We start from the raw sequence: 18,968 nt of genomic DNA, 5'->3' as shown, positions 1-18,968 counted from the left end.
AAAAAATCGAAAACTAAGAAAACTAAAACTCCTAGAATCATACCAATCCCTAAAAAGGGAGGTGTTTTACCTTTAATACCTATTTTTGCCGGTTTATCTGCATTAGGTGCGCTAACTGGCGGTATCGGCAGTATAGTAAAAGTAGTGAATGATTTAAAATCTGATAAAAAAACCCCTATTCATTTAGGAAAGGGTTTATACCTCGCACCATACAAGGGAGGTTCTTATAAAATCGTAAAAGGAAAAGGCTTATACCTCTCACCTTACAAAGGTGGTTCGGTGAATCGGAAATCTAGAAAACCGACAAAAAACTAATTGCTACGCTACCCGATAGAGCATTGTTTGATTATGAGATTATAAAATACGTTTACATGTTGAAAATACCTCATTTCATCGGAGTATTTTCCAGAGACAAGTTGCCTTTACATTATAAACATAGAGAGTCAGCCATAGTTAATTTAGATATCGAGAAGGGGGGAGGAACTCATTGGGTAGCGTATAAAAAAATCGGTAAACAAGTTAAATACTACGATAGCTTTGGAAATTTACCCCCACCACTAGAATTACAGAAATATTTTAGCGATTGTAATATCGAATATAATTACGACAGACATCAGAAATACAATACAACTAACTGTGGCCATTTGTGTCTAAGATTTTTATCATGTACACCATAACATTGAGCGGCAACTCGAGCGAATTGTCTTGCGACTTTTTCCCACCGATTGAAGTCAGTAAAAACGCTAAGATTTGCCTGTTAGCTTTTCAAACAAACAATTCTATACCCAATATAAACAACGGGTGTGATCAAATAGGATTTATAAATAAGAATGATATGGGTCATCAAGTTTACTCATTACCCACAGGCTCTTATGAGTTGAGTGAAATCGAGGCGGTGATAAAGCATATACTAACTGATTCCAAGATATCCTTCGAGTTGAGGGGGAATAACAATACGTTAAAATGTGAAATGCAATGTAACGTATCTATAGATTTATCAATGCCCAATAGTATAGGCGAGCTGTTAGGCTTTGAAAAACGTATATATGACGCTAATGTTAAACATCAATCGGGCAAGTTGGTAAATATTACAAAAACAAACTGTATATATATCGAATCAAACCTGGTTGCGGGCTCATTCAAGAACGGAAAGCAGAGTCATACAATACATGAATTTTATCCGAATGTTCCTCCGGGCTATAAAGTAATAGAGAATCCAACACATTTGGTTTTTTATTCAATCAATTGTTCATCTATCACGCATGCAGAGATAACTTTAAAAAATCAGGACAACGAGTTAATCGATCTACGTGGAGAACCAGTATCAATACGATTATTAATCAAGGACTTATGATAAAATGGGTTTACAGTTTTATAATATAAATACTCGAGTATACGAAAAACCTGCTAGTCGAGTCGACGACATTATCAAGGCAATAAGTCTAAAGAAGAAGAAGAAACGAAATTTTAAATACTCTAAAGGTGACCTAACAGCTGAAAATTTAGCATTTCTACAATCACTAAACGCTGTTTAATATGGATGATATGTATTTAGATGTATCGGCTGGGTATGTTGACGATTGTAGGATAACTCAAATTGATTATCATTCTTTTCTACCTTATTCAACATCTGCCCTCTCTAATAATGACGAAGTACGTATTGCCTTGCATAACACAGAGTCGTATACTCTACCATGTGAAAGTTATATCTATATCGAGGGGACAATAACCAAACCTGCTGAAATAACAGATGACATTCGATTTATAAACAATGGACTAGCATTTCTTTTTTCCGAAATGAAATATGAACTGAACGGGATTCAAATTCAAAAACTCGCTAACCCAGGTATAACTACAACATTGAAAGGATACTGTTCGTATAATAAATCGGACATAGTGTCACGCTATAACGCTGCCTGGGACGATGATATTAAAAATTTTAATAAAGATTTTATTGAGAGCGGTATGTTCAACGGGTGTATTAATCTTAAGGATTTGTTTGGTTTTTGCGAGGACTATAAACGTATTTTAATAAACTGCAATCAACAATTGATATTAAATAGAGCTTCAATAGATATAAATGCGGTTAAGCAATATAAAAATAATGACGTTGTCCTAGACGCACCTAAACTAAAAGACGTTAAGATAAATATCACGAAAATATTGTGGAGAATGCCCATAGTCAAGGTCAGCGACAGAGAAAAAATACAGCTGTTGAAAGTAGTAAACCGACAGAAAGCTTTAAAATGTGCGTTTAGATCGTGGGAGTTGTGCGAATACCCATTTCTCCCTCAAAACACATCGCACTCGTGGAAAGTAAAAACATCCAATAAATTGGAAAAACCACGATATGCTATAATCGGATTTCAGACTGATAGGAAAAACAGTATGAGCAAAGCAATGTCATATTTCGATCATTGTAAAATCAAAAACTTGAAGGTTTATTTGAATTCCGAGGTATTCCCTTACGAAGATTTCCAAAGTGACTTTACTAAGAACAAGATGGCTACATTATACCGCGCATATGCCGAGTTCCAGAAATCCTACTACGGCCGTGAAAATGTTACACCTCTATTGACTCGATCGGATTTCAAAAAACTATCACCGATTATAGTTGTGGATATGAGCAGACAGAACGATAATGTAAAAACTTCGACTGTTGATCTCAGGATTGAGATCGATACCGAAGAAGCGTTTCCAGCCTCCACCTCAGCATATTGCTTAATATTACATGACCAGATTATAACTTATAATCCATTTAATGGTGAAGTAAGAACAATGTAAATATTTATTGTAAAACTTAATATTATAAATAAAAAATACTTTTTATATAAATATCATGTCTTTTTATTTCACATAAATTATTAATCATATAATTAATTATTAAAAAGTTTGTTATTTTCCACCTTCATCATAATGGTCTTGGAAACATTGCATACGTTGCTTGGTTTCCATCAGATACGGTTTGTATGTTGAAAAAATCGGGGCCATCATTTTCGTCGAATGACAGCATACCGTCAAATGAATAGTACGGCTGGAAAAAATATATATTTTCACATATAACTTATGTATCTATAATAATTTTATAAATTACCTTTGCACTATTTACTTTTTCATTATGAATGTCAAATGTGTCGCCCTTCGTGATGCTTGAGGGTAAATAGGTTGGCGAGGTCGGTGAAATGATTGTTAAATTATCATCAAACGGCTAGAATAGATAAATTATTAAATCTTTATGTACATAGAATAAATAAATTTGGTTATACCTTTGGAGACATTTCTCCATTCCATTGTTGCATGCAGTGTTCAGTTAATTGCGCTAATGCATTCATTTTGAGCTGACTAATGAAATTGACATCATGTTTAGGACTGCTTGCAATAATATGATCGTCACGTACATTTTTAATAAACGTAGTCATTTCTTCACTCGTTCTCGGCAATGATTCCGCTTTGGAAAGTTCACCATTAATATAATTCGTAAATATATTGAATTGTTTTAAGACGATTGGATGCATTATAGTTGATTTTCGTACGATTGTTTCGAAAATGCACCATTCTAGGTAGTGAAGTCGTATGAGCTCCATACGATTTAAAAGAATTCGACATCCGTCGTGTATCTTGGACTCTATTACTAAGGAGTTTTCACCGCTATACATCATGCTAAATAACTTGAAATTCTCTGTCTCGAGAAAAATGGTTCTTTTATACTTCGCCGGCTGCTCCAAAATAAATGATAGGATATTACCCATCAGTGAAAATATTCTTTTTAGAAACTCAGTTGAAATTTTAACATAACGTGATGGTGTTATTATATGCACCGCCACTCTGAACATATCAGTCGGATCGATCCCAATATGTATAAACTTACGTTTCACGAAGTTCAACGTATAGTTAGTAGAATCGATAAGCTCCGAAGGCGGTGTTGGCGGGACATATGTAAAGGTTTTCTTGTATATAGCTGCATTATCCGTGATTGAACCGGCCATATTTAGAAACACTTGTAAATTTATTTTTGAAACGTGAAAAAATGATTTTAAGTACCTATAGAGAACAATGACTCGTTGCTAGAGTGAATGTATTACTACTGAAGATATTACACACACCACTCTACTTTATTTATACCCTAAAATATTGCGATGATAGAGGGTTAATAGTTTTGTTTACATCGTATTGAGTATATTGAATTCGAAAACTTAACAGGGGGGGGGGGGGGGGGGGAGGGGAGGGGAATGGATGGGAGGGGGCATGGCCGTTCATAGCATGGAGGGGAGGGGTAAGGCCGGGAACGGCATGGAGGGGCATGGCAGCGATAGGCATGGCGAGACATGGCACGCGCACGATAGGGAGGGCGGGGTACCTGGATCTCCTGGATTTGCGGGGGATACAGAACCGACTAAAACATACTACTAATAATGTCTTGCGATATTGCTAATTGTAATTAATACAAGATAATACGGCAAACAACAATTTAATTTTTACTCGAATATAACATAGAAAATAATACAATAAGACTTGTTATAGTATACATAATATAATATGTTTATATTTAATAAAAGTTAAACTGAGTAACGGTTGTTAGGGATGAAATAATTATACTTAGGCCAGTAGATAATCTGTATTGTAGTAGTGCAAATCAAATATCTGTCCGAAAGACATTTTATGTGTGATATTACCGATATTATGCTACAGGTGTTAAGTGTAGCGTGCTCGGGAATTTTTCGTTGACGCCGCCGTATATTATACGTCTATATTCTTATCACGACGCTTTTGATTCGTCGATATCCGGGGAGGTTCCCTAAAATTAAAAAGGAACGACAAAAGGACGCAACGACGATATCTCTTCCGGAAAAAATCACCACGTTACCGCGGCACGTCATACAATTATTACTCCCGCGTAAGCGCACACACGTACAAATAATATTTACGTTTTTTCACTGACCGACCGACTGCAGCCATTAACGAATACGTACGTATAACACTAGACACGACTCCGTGGTGTAAATATATACATCGTTATTTGATTATTATTACATTACATTATAATATATACGTACGTACACGTGTGGGAGTTGTGTGTGTGTGTTGTACCTACACAACGGCTACACACTAAATTATAATGTTACTATGATATTATTATCGTGTTATAATGTTATATTATAACTTCCTCACGCGAGACACGCACTTAAAACGTTTCTGCCGCATTGTAACGCGTCCGCTGTTTATTTATTACACTCCGAAATATCGTTCGTGTGTGTGTGTGTGTATTCACAGCTTCTACTAGTGCGTATTTCGTGTACCACTCATATTAGATACGAAAATATAATAATAGATTATCGTTGTACAAATAGTACGAGCAAACGTAAATACATTCACAAATCGTACGGATCCTCACATTCTATCACGTGGGTAAGGTATATTTATAGACTGTTGTACATTCAGTGATATTGTGATACGAAATTTATTATACGGATTAGATTTAGAAGAAATTAATCTCGGACTCGGGAGAGGAACAACATTGAGGTCCAAAATTCTTGATTATTATATCAATACATATTGTACAGAAGGGGTGCATATTTTTCTAGTATATAAAATTAAGAAAAATATTATATATATATTATAAGTGGAAATTCGTCATTTAACTATTAAACCGATGATTTAATTTTCTGGAAAACGTGAATGATAATAAAAACTAATTTACAATGTGCTCTTATTATTTTTAATTTAATTTTTATATCATATTTTGACGGCAAAAATAAAATATTTTACAATAAAAATTTTTAATTTTATCAAATTGTTCACATACTTCTAAAATGTTATTGGTTGCATCCGAATTGTATACACGCAAAAAAAAAAATTTCTAGTTGTATGCCATCTATTAAAGAGGTCTGTCTGAGTTGCATAAAACCTTTTTTTTTTTTTTTTTTTCATAAATAAATAAAAATAAATATTTTTAAAAGCGTTTTATTGGTTAATTTTTAATTTTTAAAGAATTAGAAAATTCCAAAAAAGAAAACAACTTATTTGAGATAAGTAAAATTATATATATAAGCGTGCAATTGGATAAATCCCTGATGGAGTGACATGAAATTTTAATAGGCCACTTTAATAAATGAAATGTAATTTTGACATTATAATTTATGTTAACTTTTTTAATATAAAATTCAGATAAGTACGCCAATTTTACCATATGCTCTAAATTTTCCTTCTTTGATCTAAATATATTTAGTTAAAAAATGAAGATATTTTTAAATGCATACTTGCGCGTTAAAGACAAATTTTAGATTTTAAGTAGAGAGAAGATAATAATATAGATTTTACAATAGTTTTTTTTTTGTGTCTCATCACATTTTATACTATTAAAAATGTCAATCTTAAACTTGTTTGGGTGGATTATCTCATAAATATTTCCTTCATTTATAAGAATCATAATACGTGATATTAAAATATAAAATTAGTTTGTTTAATCCGGATTATGAAATTAAATACAAAGTTCAAAATAAAGTTTTTGAAGTTTTTATAACATTTTGAATATTTTTTATTTTTTATTTATATGATAAGAAATAAATATTAATATTATTATAATAATAATTTACAAATATTTGATCACAATAGTATTAACGTATTACGAGTATAATATTATGTTATATCAATTGTTATAAAGGGAGCTAAAAAGTCCGGAATATAAAGCTAACACAGGAGTTGGATCTCCAGCATGGATGGCACCAGAAGTAATTTTGACTGAAAACAAAGACAATTCCGGCGAAGTGCCATACTACGATCAGAAAATTGACGTTTGGGCAGTCGGTAAGCTCGTTACCAGATTAAAAGTAAAACGATTAGTAAATCACTTAATACAAATTTAAAAAATAGATATTTCATTAGTTATAGTTATGTCTTTGGTTCATTGAAAAAAATTTAAATTTTATCAAATAAACAATGGTATTAAATGATATGACAGTTAATACGTACGTTAACATTTTTGTTTTTTGTTTCATAGGTATTACTGCAATTGAATTAGGCGACGGTAAACCACCGTATCTGGACATGCACCCGACGAGGGCATTATTTCAAATCGTTAGAAATCCGCCCCCAGGTCTATCTAAACCATCAAACTGGACGCAACTCTTTAATGACTTCATCGCTGAGTAAGCAATTATACTTAATGTTTGGAAGCAATAAAGGGAAGTAGTGCATTGTGATTTGTGGTTAATATCGTAGCGATGTTACTGTATTAACCACAAACATAAAAATATACATTTATAAAAATTAAATGCTGTTCGTTGGTAAGCACTTGAAAACGAATAAACCGATTGCCGATTGGGTTCATTACTTTTAAATTAAATTGTTTGTAACAGCCCGTATAAGGTTTTTCCGGAAAAAAATTTGAAAAGTTATCTAGAAAATTGAATTATTCGTGAAAACTGGATGTATTTTTTTTATAGGATTTCTTTATAAACTCGTGATTATCTGTGCACATAACGTTTGCCGAGTTAGTTAGAGAAGTAGAATTAATAATTTATAATGCATAAACATTGGTTAGCATATGATCTCTCGAAGTTAATTCGTATATTGTTTTCGACATGGTGATATGCATTGTGTTATTGAAACACTACTTTTGTTTTTTTTTTTCAAATTTCATTGCAGTGTTTATTTTATGAATTTTGTCATTTATACTGACAGTACCATTATTTAAATATAAATATATATATATAATAAAATTACTGAAAAATTATTTTATTTTCGTAATTGCATTCATAACTGTTGTGAATACAACATAGATATTTAAGCACCATCAAAGCCGTTGAATATCGTTTATCGTAATTCGATGATTTAATATGATTTACCTTACTTCAAAAATAACAATGCAACATCGGTAATTGTGTCAACGATACGCTAGTAAAGCGTAACACGTGTGTTCACATTTCTTGCCATTGTCTGTATATAAACTAATTTTTTCAATTCGTTTATACTCACATTTGTACACTATTATTAGTTAATTTTTTTTTTAATAATATATTAAAAATATTAAAAGCCAATCGAGTTTTTAAATAATATACCATCTAGAGCTCTGAAATAATGGGTATTACGTAAATAAAAAAGAGTCGACCCGTTCGTATCCAACAATTTTTTTTTTTTTTTTTTACATAGTTCGTGTACATGTTAGGCGTTGTTTTGTAAACAAAATACCGAACAATAAGAAGGTGCCTAATAATCTCGACATATTGACTAAAGTGATACAAAAGAAAAACTGGGGACGGGGATATCCCGGTAATAAGTGCGGTTATGCTCTTTACCAAAGAAAGGATATTATTCCGGCATCAAAGATCAAGTGAACGCCGTTGTAATTAGTTTAAACGGAGTTTGAGTACTTTTGTTAAATATGAATAAAAGAATATTTATATTCGACGTTTTAAAACATGAATGTGTATTCACAAGTACATACTCATTTTTCACCAAGCGTATCGTATAATATTGTCAATAAGTGTTATATTTTATAAAAATTGTCATTTTCATCGTGTCTTTGTCATAAATATATTTTTTGTACTATAAAAAACTCTTTATTCAGATTACAATTAATTTAATATGAATAAATGAATACTATAAAATAAATCATAGGTTCCAATTATAACTAATTATCCCGTCTTTGTAGTCATAGTGCTTATATAGTTTAGTCTATTAAAACAATTTTTTTTTTCAAATTATATCAGGTGTTTAGAAAAAAATCCAGATCATCGCCCATGTATGGAAGAACTTTTAGAACATCCATTCATAACGCAAGTTTCAGATAATGTAAGCTTATATTTAATATATTATGAAGTATAGTTAATAATTAAAAAAAAAAAAATACCTAAATCAAATATAATTATATAAGTTACAAACAACTTAACTCTTACGAATCCAAAACATATTTTATTAATAAAATTACTTATAATAATTTTAGGTACAACAAGAAGTCAAGTCAGTGATGTCATCTATTGTAGACGATGTAACATCTATCCGAAAACCAGAAGTCAGGATTATAAAAAATGGATATTTAAAAGCAAGTATAAATGTTTAATATTCAAAATCAATCATATATCAAATAAATATTATATTTATTATTTTATAATATAATATTTATATATATATAATAGTATATTATATTGATTTTTAATTTGTTTGGTTTATTTTTGAATTATTCATTCGATTTAAAATTCAAATATGTTTATCTATACTTGTATCAATTAAAATATATGAAAATTAATAAAACAAAAACGTATTGATTGATTTCAACTATTAAAATTATATGTCCTGCAATACGAATATATTAAATTAGTATCCAAATAAATAAACATGCATTAATATGCAAATCGACCTTGCGTATTTCCGTAAATTATATTACAAAATAGTTCATGTACGACATTATTGCCATTAGTTTGTAAATATTAATATTTAACAATGTTAATCGATATAAAAATCTAAAATAATATATACATATGCATATAATATATATATATATTCAAACTATTAAACTTATTAGTTTAAAAACTCGACGAGTAGTATGCGATCAGCTGTCATTTCAATGATATCCGTAAATAAACGTCTCTATGTGGTTCGTCTCGTGAAATGACAAACTGCAATGTTTGCTTTATAACCTTAACGAACAATGTAAAAATCCCACTCGAACATAGGAGTATACGTATCTTCATTTATTGTATTTCGGCGTATTTAATACCAATTAGAATGTATATGTTTAAAAATGAAAAAAGTATATGACCACTATAAAGATTTGAAAATATGTGTGGTTCTATCATCCGACAAACATAAGGGAAGTGAATCTAGCTAAGAGAGCCAACAAACCACACACCTCCCGCGAACATTGTTGCGTCCATTGTCTTGTAAAGTTATTATAATTGTTATTAAGCGTGCGCGGTACAAAATGCGAATTGTGTTCCAAACAACGGCTAGAAATTCAACGTGTATAACACATCTCAAACGATGGAAATGATTTATGTTACAGGTGAATCAAAGGGAAGCTGCCAAACCCATGCATCTAGAAGATTTAGCTGCGCTAAAAGAGGTAACCGAAGATACGGTTCTCGAAGAATTGCAAAATCGCCATTTAAACGGTTTGAGTTATACGTTTCTCGGTGACGTGCTCTTGTACATGAACCCGAATCGAGATGAACCTCTCTACGAGAAAAAGGTAATATTGCCCGGCACTAGCTGAAAACTATTTTTTATTATTATGGTTTTAAATAGTATCATCTACGTATCCGCGTCTATTCATGAAATATGTACCGATAAAACAATGACGTTTGAATAAGATAACAACACTTTAGGTAAATTTACAAATATTAAAGAACCAATCAGGAAAAACGCTAATTATAAATAAGCACTGTGAAATCGTTTCAACATATGCATTTAAAATATTGCTTAGCTAAAAAAGTAAATACAAATTAAAACATATTTTTCGTATTATAAAATAACTAATAAAATCATAATTACTAAATTATAACATAGCTAAATCAACAAAAATTTAATAATCGTTGTAAATATTTTGATTACTACTCGTAATTTCAATCCCAATAGTATTAATATACGTAACATAATGTTAATAAAAATAAACTATTAACAAATCAAAAATACATCACATTATATTTAAATGAAATATTCTTTTACAAATGTAAATGTAATAATAAATAATACGTTAAATTTATTAAAATCTTTTTTTTTTCTGTCATAGTACTCTAAAAATTAAAAATTTGCTTACGTGCAAAAGTTAAAATTGTTCGATGTGATGGGGTGGCAAACTAGTAAATATGAAACAATGTCGAATTCATCTTATTCGGCCAGGCGTAGTGTACAAGAGAAATTAGAAAACGGATGGCAGTTATCATTTCGCTGTTCATATTTTTATTTTATTTATAAGTGGGTAATCGTTATTTTAATTCAGTTTTCGACATCGTTTGATCGACCGTCATAAACTTATTATCGAGGTTGATTTTTATTTATGGCTTGTCGTTTATAGAGTAATATTATTTAAATACGAGTACCAATAAATATGCCGAATTTATTTATTTATTTTTTCAACGTCTTGCCGATTTAAAGATTTACGCTTACCCACCAAAATAATTATGAATAGGTATCTAGCTGATTTTATTATTATAATGTCTCCAAACAAGTCCACATTCCATAAAATAGTTTTAAGACTACCACGTACAGTTATCTAACAATTTAATTGTGCTAATTTTACCTATTTTTTAATAGGTAAAATTTTTTTTAATTGATATTATTATGTTTTAGCATCATTATCGTTATCAATTCAAATGTCGATCCGACAACGCGCCTCACATATTCAGCGTGGCCGATGCAGCTTATCAGGACATGCTACACCATGAACAACCACAACACATACTGATGGCGGGCGAAACAAAATCAGGAAAATCATTGAACTACGGGAAATTGGTCGAACACTTGGTGTTCTTGGGAGAGGTTTGAATTTTATTTTCATCTGTTATAGTATAATATTGGTAGATAAAATTGTGCCTGGGAGGTAGAAAATCGCTTTCAATATTATAGGACAAAAAATGCACTTGTTCCAAAATGATATCGTATTGTATACATACTACTACCTACTTTGAAACCAAAATAGAATATTTCCGATGTGCTTAGGTCTTATAACAATTATTCTAGAAAATTTTTATAATATATAATATATATAGGGATAAAGTTGGACACTAAGATAATATTAAAATTATTCTTAGAAATTTAGAATACTACTATAATATATGGATTATAAACGCAAGAAAACTGAAAAACTTATACATGACAACCATTATTTCGTTTAATATTTTAAGCAAAGCCACATAAAAGTGAATGACATTGGTTTGAAAATAAAATGCGGAATAGACGTGATTCAAGCATTCGGAAACGCTGCCAACAAATATCACATAAACTCCACTCGACACGTGAATCAGACACAAATTACATATTCGTCCACCGGCAAGATCAGCGGTGCCATATTTTTCATCTATCAACTAGAAAAATGGAGAATAACAAATCCCAAGTGAGTAGTTTCAATTTATTTAACAACTAGTAGTCGTAGATATATCGTGTTAATATTTTTGACAGTAATCGTTTATGAATATTTCCTAGCCACCAAAAATAGGTTCTTTAAATTGTAAAATTATTCTAACAAATATTTTCGAAAATTTTTTTACCTACCTATATCATTATAATATAATATATTTTTTTAAATAACCATGCCTTAGAATAAATAAAAGTTTAAGTTAATATAGTAGATTAAGTAAGGTTTTACTTACGAGACACGTGAGGTGTAATGAATGTTTTTAATTATTAATATATAGATAAAAAACATAATAAACCAATATCCACTTAAAAAATAATATACTTCTTATAACATCTTTGTACTTACACAACATTATATTAATGAATAAATATTAAATAAATTTTATTTTTATTTTAGAGAAATTTGAGTACTTACCGAGTATTAGATAATAATGATATTTTAATATTTAAAGAATTACTTAAGAACTTAATAAATATGTGAAAAAATCTATGCGATTAAATTCATTTTTAAAATTTTCAAAACTAAATACTATATTTAACTGTATAACATAATAACAGTTTGTATATTTTCCTATAAATGCACTTTAAATAGTTGATATTCTGATCGCATTTTATAATACTATAATTTATTAATAATTCGAAAAATAAGAAATATTGACTATTAGTATTAAAATTTTTTGAATAAATTGTATTTTAATTTTAACAAAAATAAAAGTATAATACGTACCTGATTAGAGTGTATGTAAATATATAGAGCGGATTTAAATTAATTTTTTTTTTTTAGAATTGGTGGACAAAAGAATTTCCACATATTCTATGATTTTTTGGAAGCAGCCAAAGCCGATAATGTTATTAAGCAATATCACTTGGAGGAGGATTATCGTTATAGATATTTAGTGGGTGACGGTTCGGATGAAAAATTTCGGTTTCAACCCACGTCAAACGTGAAAAACTTCAATAAACTGTTGAGTTGCATGAAAGACACGTTGGAGTTTACGGATGAACAGTTAAACACGACGTGGCACATTTTGGCGGCCATACTCAACCTCGGCGAGCTGAGCGTTTCTGATGATGAAGATGGCGAGACAAAGATCGAAAGCGACGAACTCATCAAGAAGAGTAAGTAATTTAAATCTATAGCATATTTTAAGTTTACATTTTCTAGTTCTCCGTGCTTCTCGTAAAAATGCTTACCTAGCACTACATGAAACTAAATAAATATATTAGAATATTAAAAAATTTAATAAAATATGAATTGTGTTTAATTGTATATAGGATAAAATACCTACTTTCTCAGTAAAGCGTAGGTATATGCATTATTAGGTAGTAAATATATTTTATTCGCAAGTTATTATAATATTATAGCCTTACCAAATCATTTAAATCCAACTGTACAGTATTTTGTAACCGGTCTCGCCGACTGAACATACCGAGTTTTATTAAATAATAGGTAGTAATTAAAATATTAATTATCTTAACGCCCACGTTCCTACTGCTTAAACACGACGCCGCCGTCGCGTACACTAAACGTGTTTATAATGAATACATAGTAAGCAATAATTATACAAACGTACGGAGATAGCGATCAAATCACAAACAATTTGTCCGCACGAATTATTTCTAAAACGCATACAAATCGCTCCGGGCAAATGACGCCTACGCGCGTTCTCAAGAAGAAATTTGAGTTTAATTCCGAATATCGTTACGGATATAATATACAAAATATGGTTTTATGCATGTAGATAGGTAGACACTATTAGCAGATAAGTACTTTACGATTTAATCACTCATCGTGTTACACGAAATCATATAGAATAATATCAAAACAATTGTGAATATACCGACCATTTTCCCGGAGTTTTGCTCATTATAAAAACATATATACCAAAACGTTTTTTACCACTGCTTAAAAACAGAAAAAAATTGTGATTTTATCAATACGTTATGTGCCTGTACGTATTATACGTAAACTGAACAAAGTCACATAATATACATATACATATTGTAATAATTATAATAGCTAATAAAATCCCAAGTTTTACGATAAACGATAAATCAAGAGCAATAAAATAAATTCAAATTATTATCTTTTAACTACTATTGTTGAGATCAAACCGTTTTAAAATATTTCGATGATGATGAACGACCGTTTTTAAAATTCAAAAATAATGTATTTTTGCAATGAACGTTGCTTGATTTACGGCGAAAAAAATCCTAATTTGCTCTGTATCCACATTTTTATTACTAATTATTACTGTAGTCTATAGATATAATCATTACAGTTGTATAGTGTCTTTAACCACAGGATATTCGAAAAAATCGTGTTTTTTGGCTTTTCAGTCGCGGAATTGTTGAAAGTGGACTCAAAGAAATTGAGCTGGTCGTTGTTGAATTATTGTGTTGTGGTCAACGGCACTGCGGTTCGTCGCAAGCAAACGATTTCGGGTGTGTACGAAAGCATACGAGTATTCGCCCAGACATTGTACTCCAGGCTGTTCGATTGGATTGTGAACATCGTCAATCTTAAGCTTTCATTTACCAGGGCCATATTGTAAGTTGAAAATATCGAGTAAAATTATCGGTTTTTAATCGATTTCGAAAAAATAACTATACGTGCCTATCTATATTGTTTTATGTTATACACAAAACGATACTCGTATGTCAATTATTATAATATTGTATTGTACTTAAACATCATCGTGAAAATTCAACTGTTCGCAGCGGAGACACGCACGTGGTGTATTTGATGGACACTTTCGGCTTCGAATGTTTCCACCAGAACAATTTGGATCAACTGTACGTCAACTGTCTAAACGAACAACTCCAGTACCATTACAATCAACGGATGTTTGCGTGGGAAATGGTGAGTGAGGAAGGGTGGGGGAATAAAAACAATAGAAATGATACAATTAATATTATGCTATATGCATGAAAATGCAATATTGGGTATTGTTTATCGATGTTCAACGCGGTGAAAACAGTACGCAGTAGATTTCCATAAAATTAATTGTTTCTTACTAATTCGGACGCTGTTAACGTGTTACACATAATATAATTATCCTTAATTATTCTGTGAAATGACAACTAGAACCTAGGCAGCAGGTCGAGTAACACTTAAGAAATTTAAAGCATTCGCGACAATAATGCACATTATGATGTATATAAACTATTTTATTATCATTACGCGACGGTCCATAAAATATACAAAAGAATCTTCGCATTGTTTTATGTTCTTTTGTAAACGATCGTTCTTATGGTCCGATATGCCAGTTGCGTAAATCATGGCATCTTTATATCTTATTTTTCTATGGTTTGTCGGCTCTGCGTCGACAAACAGACTAATCAAAGTGTCTGTGCAGCAAGACTTGGAGGAAGAAGGCATGGACCAGTACAGCATGCAGTACCGAAACAATAAACCGATAATAGATGCACTTATGAATAACCCAGATGGACTTTTTTACATGTTTGACGATGCTACTAAAAACTGTGAAGAAAACTGTGAATATATCACAAGTAATAAACATACCATCAAGTCGTATAGTAATAACTAATATAATGTTATAATATTTCATAAATTCCCAGCAAATAAATAAATAGTATATTTAAATTTTTTTTTTTTAAATAATTAAAAATGGTTTTTATTATTTTTATTAAATTAAAATTAAATTGTTGTGTTATTATTTTTATTTCTTTTTTTACTCTGCTAATAGTTTTACACGCATACGATAACACAAAATCCCTTAATTGTATTAAACAATCATATAAATCATAATATTTTCGTAATTATTTAAAATTTGGATATACCTAATGAAAATTATAAAGATACCGAATTAATTTTTGATACAAGTAATGCAATAAAAAATAATAATCATAAAAAAATTATTATAATTAGTTACTTGAAAATTTATTTACCTATTTTAGTATTTTACGATATACCTAACAATAAACCATTATAAACAGTAGGTGTAAAAAAATAAAAATATTTTCATTCGTATAACAGGTGTACTAGAGATGAACTCCAAAGAACCATACATCCACGTGACCAGTTCAAAAAACTTTAGTGTTGCACACTATAGTGGCACCGTCTCGTATCAACTTAAAGATGTGCTTGAAAAAAATCGTGACTTCTTGGCACCCGAAGTTGTGGAGACAATGCGTATGTCCAAAGACAACGTGATAAAGGACTTGTTCTCCAACCGATTGACAAAATCTGGAAATCTAACTATTTGCAGAGATAAAACTTTATTGGTTAAAACTAAAAACACCAAAGTCAGTAGATGGGGTGCTGCATTGATGTCAGAAAAAACACCGATTCGAGTACGTAAATAGTTATAATAATAATATATTATCACTTATCAGCATAAAATTATAAATACATTTTTTTTAACTTTTAAATGTAAAAAAACCTATAACTATTTTTTTTTTTTTGGGGGGGGGGGGACAACAAAGTTGAATATTTTTAGAGCAGTAAATTCTTTAGATAAATCAAGTGATTTATTAGTTAGATATTATATGGATTAGATTTCCAGAAAGTCTAATAACAAAGAAAAAACATGTTTTTATTATAGGTAGTAAGTACAAATAGGTAATATATATCTGTATTGTAAAAAATCAAGTTAAATTTATAAAAAAAAAAACATAAAACAGTTATAAAACGATCCAAAAACATTTACCTAGAGTATAGGCACCTATTGTAAACATTAAAACAAATGCAATGAATATATTATGGTAAGTCATTTACGTTCAGCTATACCAAGAAACACCTATAAAGGCTGTATCAGTAACGACAACGATAACAATAATCGTTATCGACACCGCATTGCCGATATCATTTAGTTATTATTGTTAAAATTCAGTAATGATTAAGATTATTAATGTGTCCCCGCAGAAGTACAACACGGAATCGCGCGGGGAGTATTCGCAAACGCGACGCATGCGCACCGCGTCAGCGGTGTATCGGTCGAGCAGCATGGAAATCCTGCGGTCGCTGGCCGACACGGCCGAGCACAAGAACGGCGTGCACTTCGTCCGGTGCGTCCGAGCGACGCTTACCGAAGAGCCACTTGGCTTCCAACCGGAAGTGGTCAGGCAGCAGCTCAAGGCGCTGTCCGTCGTCGAGACAGTTTCCGCTCGGCAGGAGGGTTACTCGTGCCGGATATCGTTCCACGAGTTTATACAGAGGTAATGTGTACGGCGGCTGTGTGCCGTGGATTTTTGGGACGACACCGGTACTGGGGCTTTTGATTGAAAATATCTGTAAGGTACGGTTTTGACGACACGTCGATGGAATTGTGGTTCGCACTCTCATTAAACCGCTCAAGATTTTGTTGTACTACTCTGTGTGATATAATAATAATATGGCTATAAAATATTTAAACGATTATACGATAAATTCTTTTTCTTTTACCAAACCGCAATCGTCGATATCATAGTGTCGTGATGCCTACCTGATTTGCAATCTACAGAGTGAAGTATTTTATTTTGATATTTCGCTGGAAAGGAAAGACATCACATTTTGGAACTTTGCAAGACGTTTTTATCGAATACGGGACATATACGCACACTTATTTTGTAATTATTGATAGCAGAACACGCCTAGACACTCGAATGGAACATCTGAGTTTTTTATAATAGTGTTTTGGACATTTGTAATATGATTTTAATGATAATGTTGTCGTGTATATATTAGTAAAGTACCCTAAAAAACCATTCTGTGGTCTATTTTGCAATTCTCTCGTGTCTATTGGATATTATTTATTTGAACTTCGACTGTTTTTGATTCGGTTAGAGTAGTGGAAAACGTTTTAGAGTATTATTTAAAATATAAATTAAATATAAATCTATTAAAACATATTAAGTTAAAAAAAAAAAAAAAAAAAAAAAAGTAAAAAGTGAATAATGAAGATACAGCTAGCGTTATGTGAACTAATTAAAATTGACTTGGAACCTTTTATTAATCTTGAACTTGCACATAATATAATTTATTAACAAAACGTTTTCATGCATAACATCATAATATATTTATATTGTATATTAACTACGTACTTATATTCATGCTTATGTTATACACAACGTGGTTTTATAGACTATAAAGGCATTTTACTTAACTTGTAAATATGATAAATATTACTTTATAAAATAGTTGTTATTTTCAATATAAAATTTACTTTTAAATTAACATTAACTGAAATAGTAAATTCTTTCGTGTGTCCTTTGTTATGTCGTACAAAGCGACCTGCGATTTTTCATAATGTTCCTTAAAAAATCTATGATTAATTGTTTAAAATATGTGTTTAATATTAATAGATACAACTATACAGTCAGTGTTATACTAATAAAATTGTTGTCACATAGGTATAAGTTTTTGGCATTCGATTTTTATGAGAACGTTGAAGTAACCAAGGAGAACTGTCGACTATTGCTGATTCGTTTAAAAATGGAAGGATGGCTAATTGGAAAAAGCAAAGTTTTTTTACGATACTACAATGAAGAATATTTGTCCAGGTACGTAAAACAGCTAAACAATTGAAACAGTAGGTATATCGCTAATCCACAAAATTACTGAATAAAATATCCAAGGGTTGGAAACTTTATGTTTTTTTTTTTTTTTTTTTTGTTTAGGTTCCGATTTAGTTTTTAGAAAAACGAAAACGTTGGTTTCTATTTTTAGTATAGTTCTTTGATAAAACAACAATTCCGATTCCAGTTCTTCAAAATATTTCAGTTTCTATCAATACACATTTTTACGATTCCAGTATAATTTATTCGTGATTAAATAATAAAAAAAAAAAAAACAAATCAATATCGCCAGATCACAGAAAAATGACTTTAATACTCTCAAAATATCTTTTTAGTCTTTTGTTTCTAAAATATCTAAACTAGTGTGTTGATTCTAA

General features: G+C 30.7%; 2 protein-coding genes across 4 annotated transcripts in view; one reads left to right on the top strand and one right to left on the bottom strand.

The window, feature by feature from the left end:
* The window catches only part of LOC112595591 (neither inactivation nor afterpotential protein C), a 44,928-nt gene that overhangs the window by 13,861 nt on the left and 12,099 nt on the right, over positions 1–18,968 (top strand). The window contains exons 5-18 of the mRNA XM_025340855.1: positions 6,662–6,804; positions 6,998–7,145; positions 8,709–8,790; positions 8,942–9,040; positions 10,001–10,186; positions 11,287–11,475; positions 11,841–12,049; positions 12,857–13,191; positions 14,413–14,623; positions 14,794–14,935; positions 15,432–15,585; positions 16,073–16,389; positions 16,961–17,253; positions 18,427–18,576. Of these exons, the coding sequence (XP_025196640.1) occupies positions 6,662–6,804; positions 6,998–7,145; positions 8,709–8,790; positions 8,942–9,040; positions 10,001–10,186; positions 11,287–11,475; positions 11,841–12,049; positions 12,857–13,191; positions 14,413–14,623; positions 14,794–14,935; positions 15,432–15,585; positions 16,073–16,389; positions 16,961–17,253; positions 18,427–18,576 (2,658 nt within the window). The remainder of the gene's footprint in view (positions 1–6,661; positions 6,805–6,997; positions 7,146–8,708; positions 8,791–8,941; positions 9,041–10,000; positions 10,187–11,286; positions 11,476–11,840; positions 12,050–12,856; positions 13,192–14,412; positions 14,624–14,793; positions 14,936–15,431; positions 15,586–16,072; positions 16,390–16,960; positions 17,254–18,426; positions 18,577–18,968) is intronic.
* On the bottom strand, positions 2,851–4,695 carry LOC112595592. 3 transcript variants are annotated; one of them, XM_025340857.1, is made up of 4 exons: positions 4,674–4,695; positions 3,267–4,041; positions 3,095–3,208; positions 2,851–3,034 (listed from the first exon to the last, which is right to left on the bottom strand). In XM_025340857.1, the coding sequence occupies exons 2-4, from the start codon at positions 3,984–3,986 to the stop codon at positions 2,912–2,914; spliced, it is 957 nt and encodes a 318-aa protein (XP_025196642.1). In that variant the 5' UTR covers positions 3,987–4,041; positions 4,674–4,695; the 3' UTR covers positions 2,851–2,911. The 3 variants fall into 3 exon arrangements, with proteins under 3 accessions (XP_025196642.1, XP_025196641.1, XP_025196643.1); XM_025340856.1 differs by lacking the exon at positions 4,674–4,695 and having other exon boundaries at positions 3,267–4,192; XM_025340858.1 differs by lacking the exon at positions 4,674–4,695 and having other exon boundaries at positions 3,110–3,208; positions 3,267–4,192.

This window comes from Melanaphis sacchari, unplaced genomic scaffold (assembly GCF_002803265.2).
Source record: "Melanaphis sacchari strain LSU unplaced genomic scaffold, SCAv2.0 Contig28_pilon_pilon, whole genome shotgun sequence".
Classification (NCBI taxonomy): Eukaryota; Metazoa; Arthropoda; class Insecta; order Hemiptera; family Aphididae; genus Melanaphis; species Melanaphis sacchari.
Note: the sequence above shows the minus strand (reverse complement) of the source record. Positions and strands in the feature narration are given on the sequence as shown.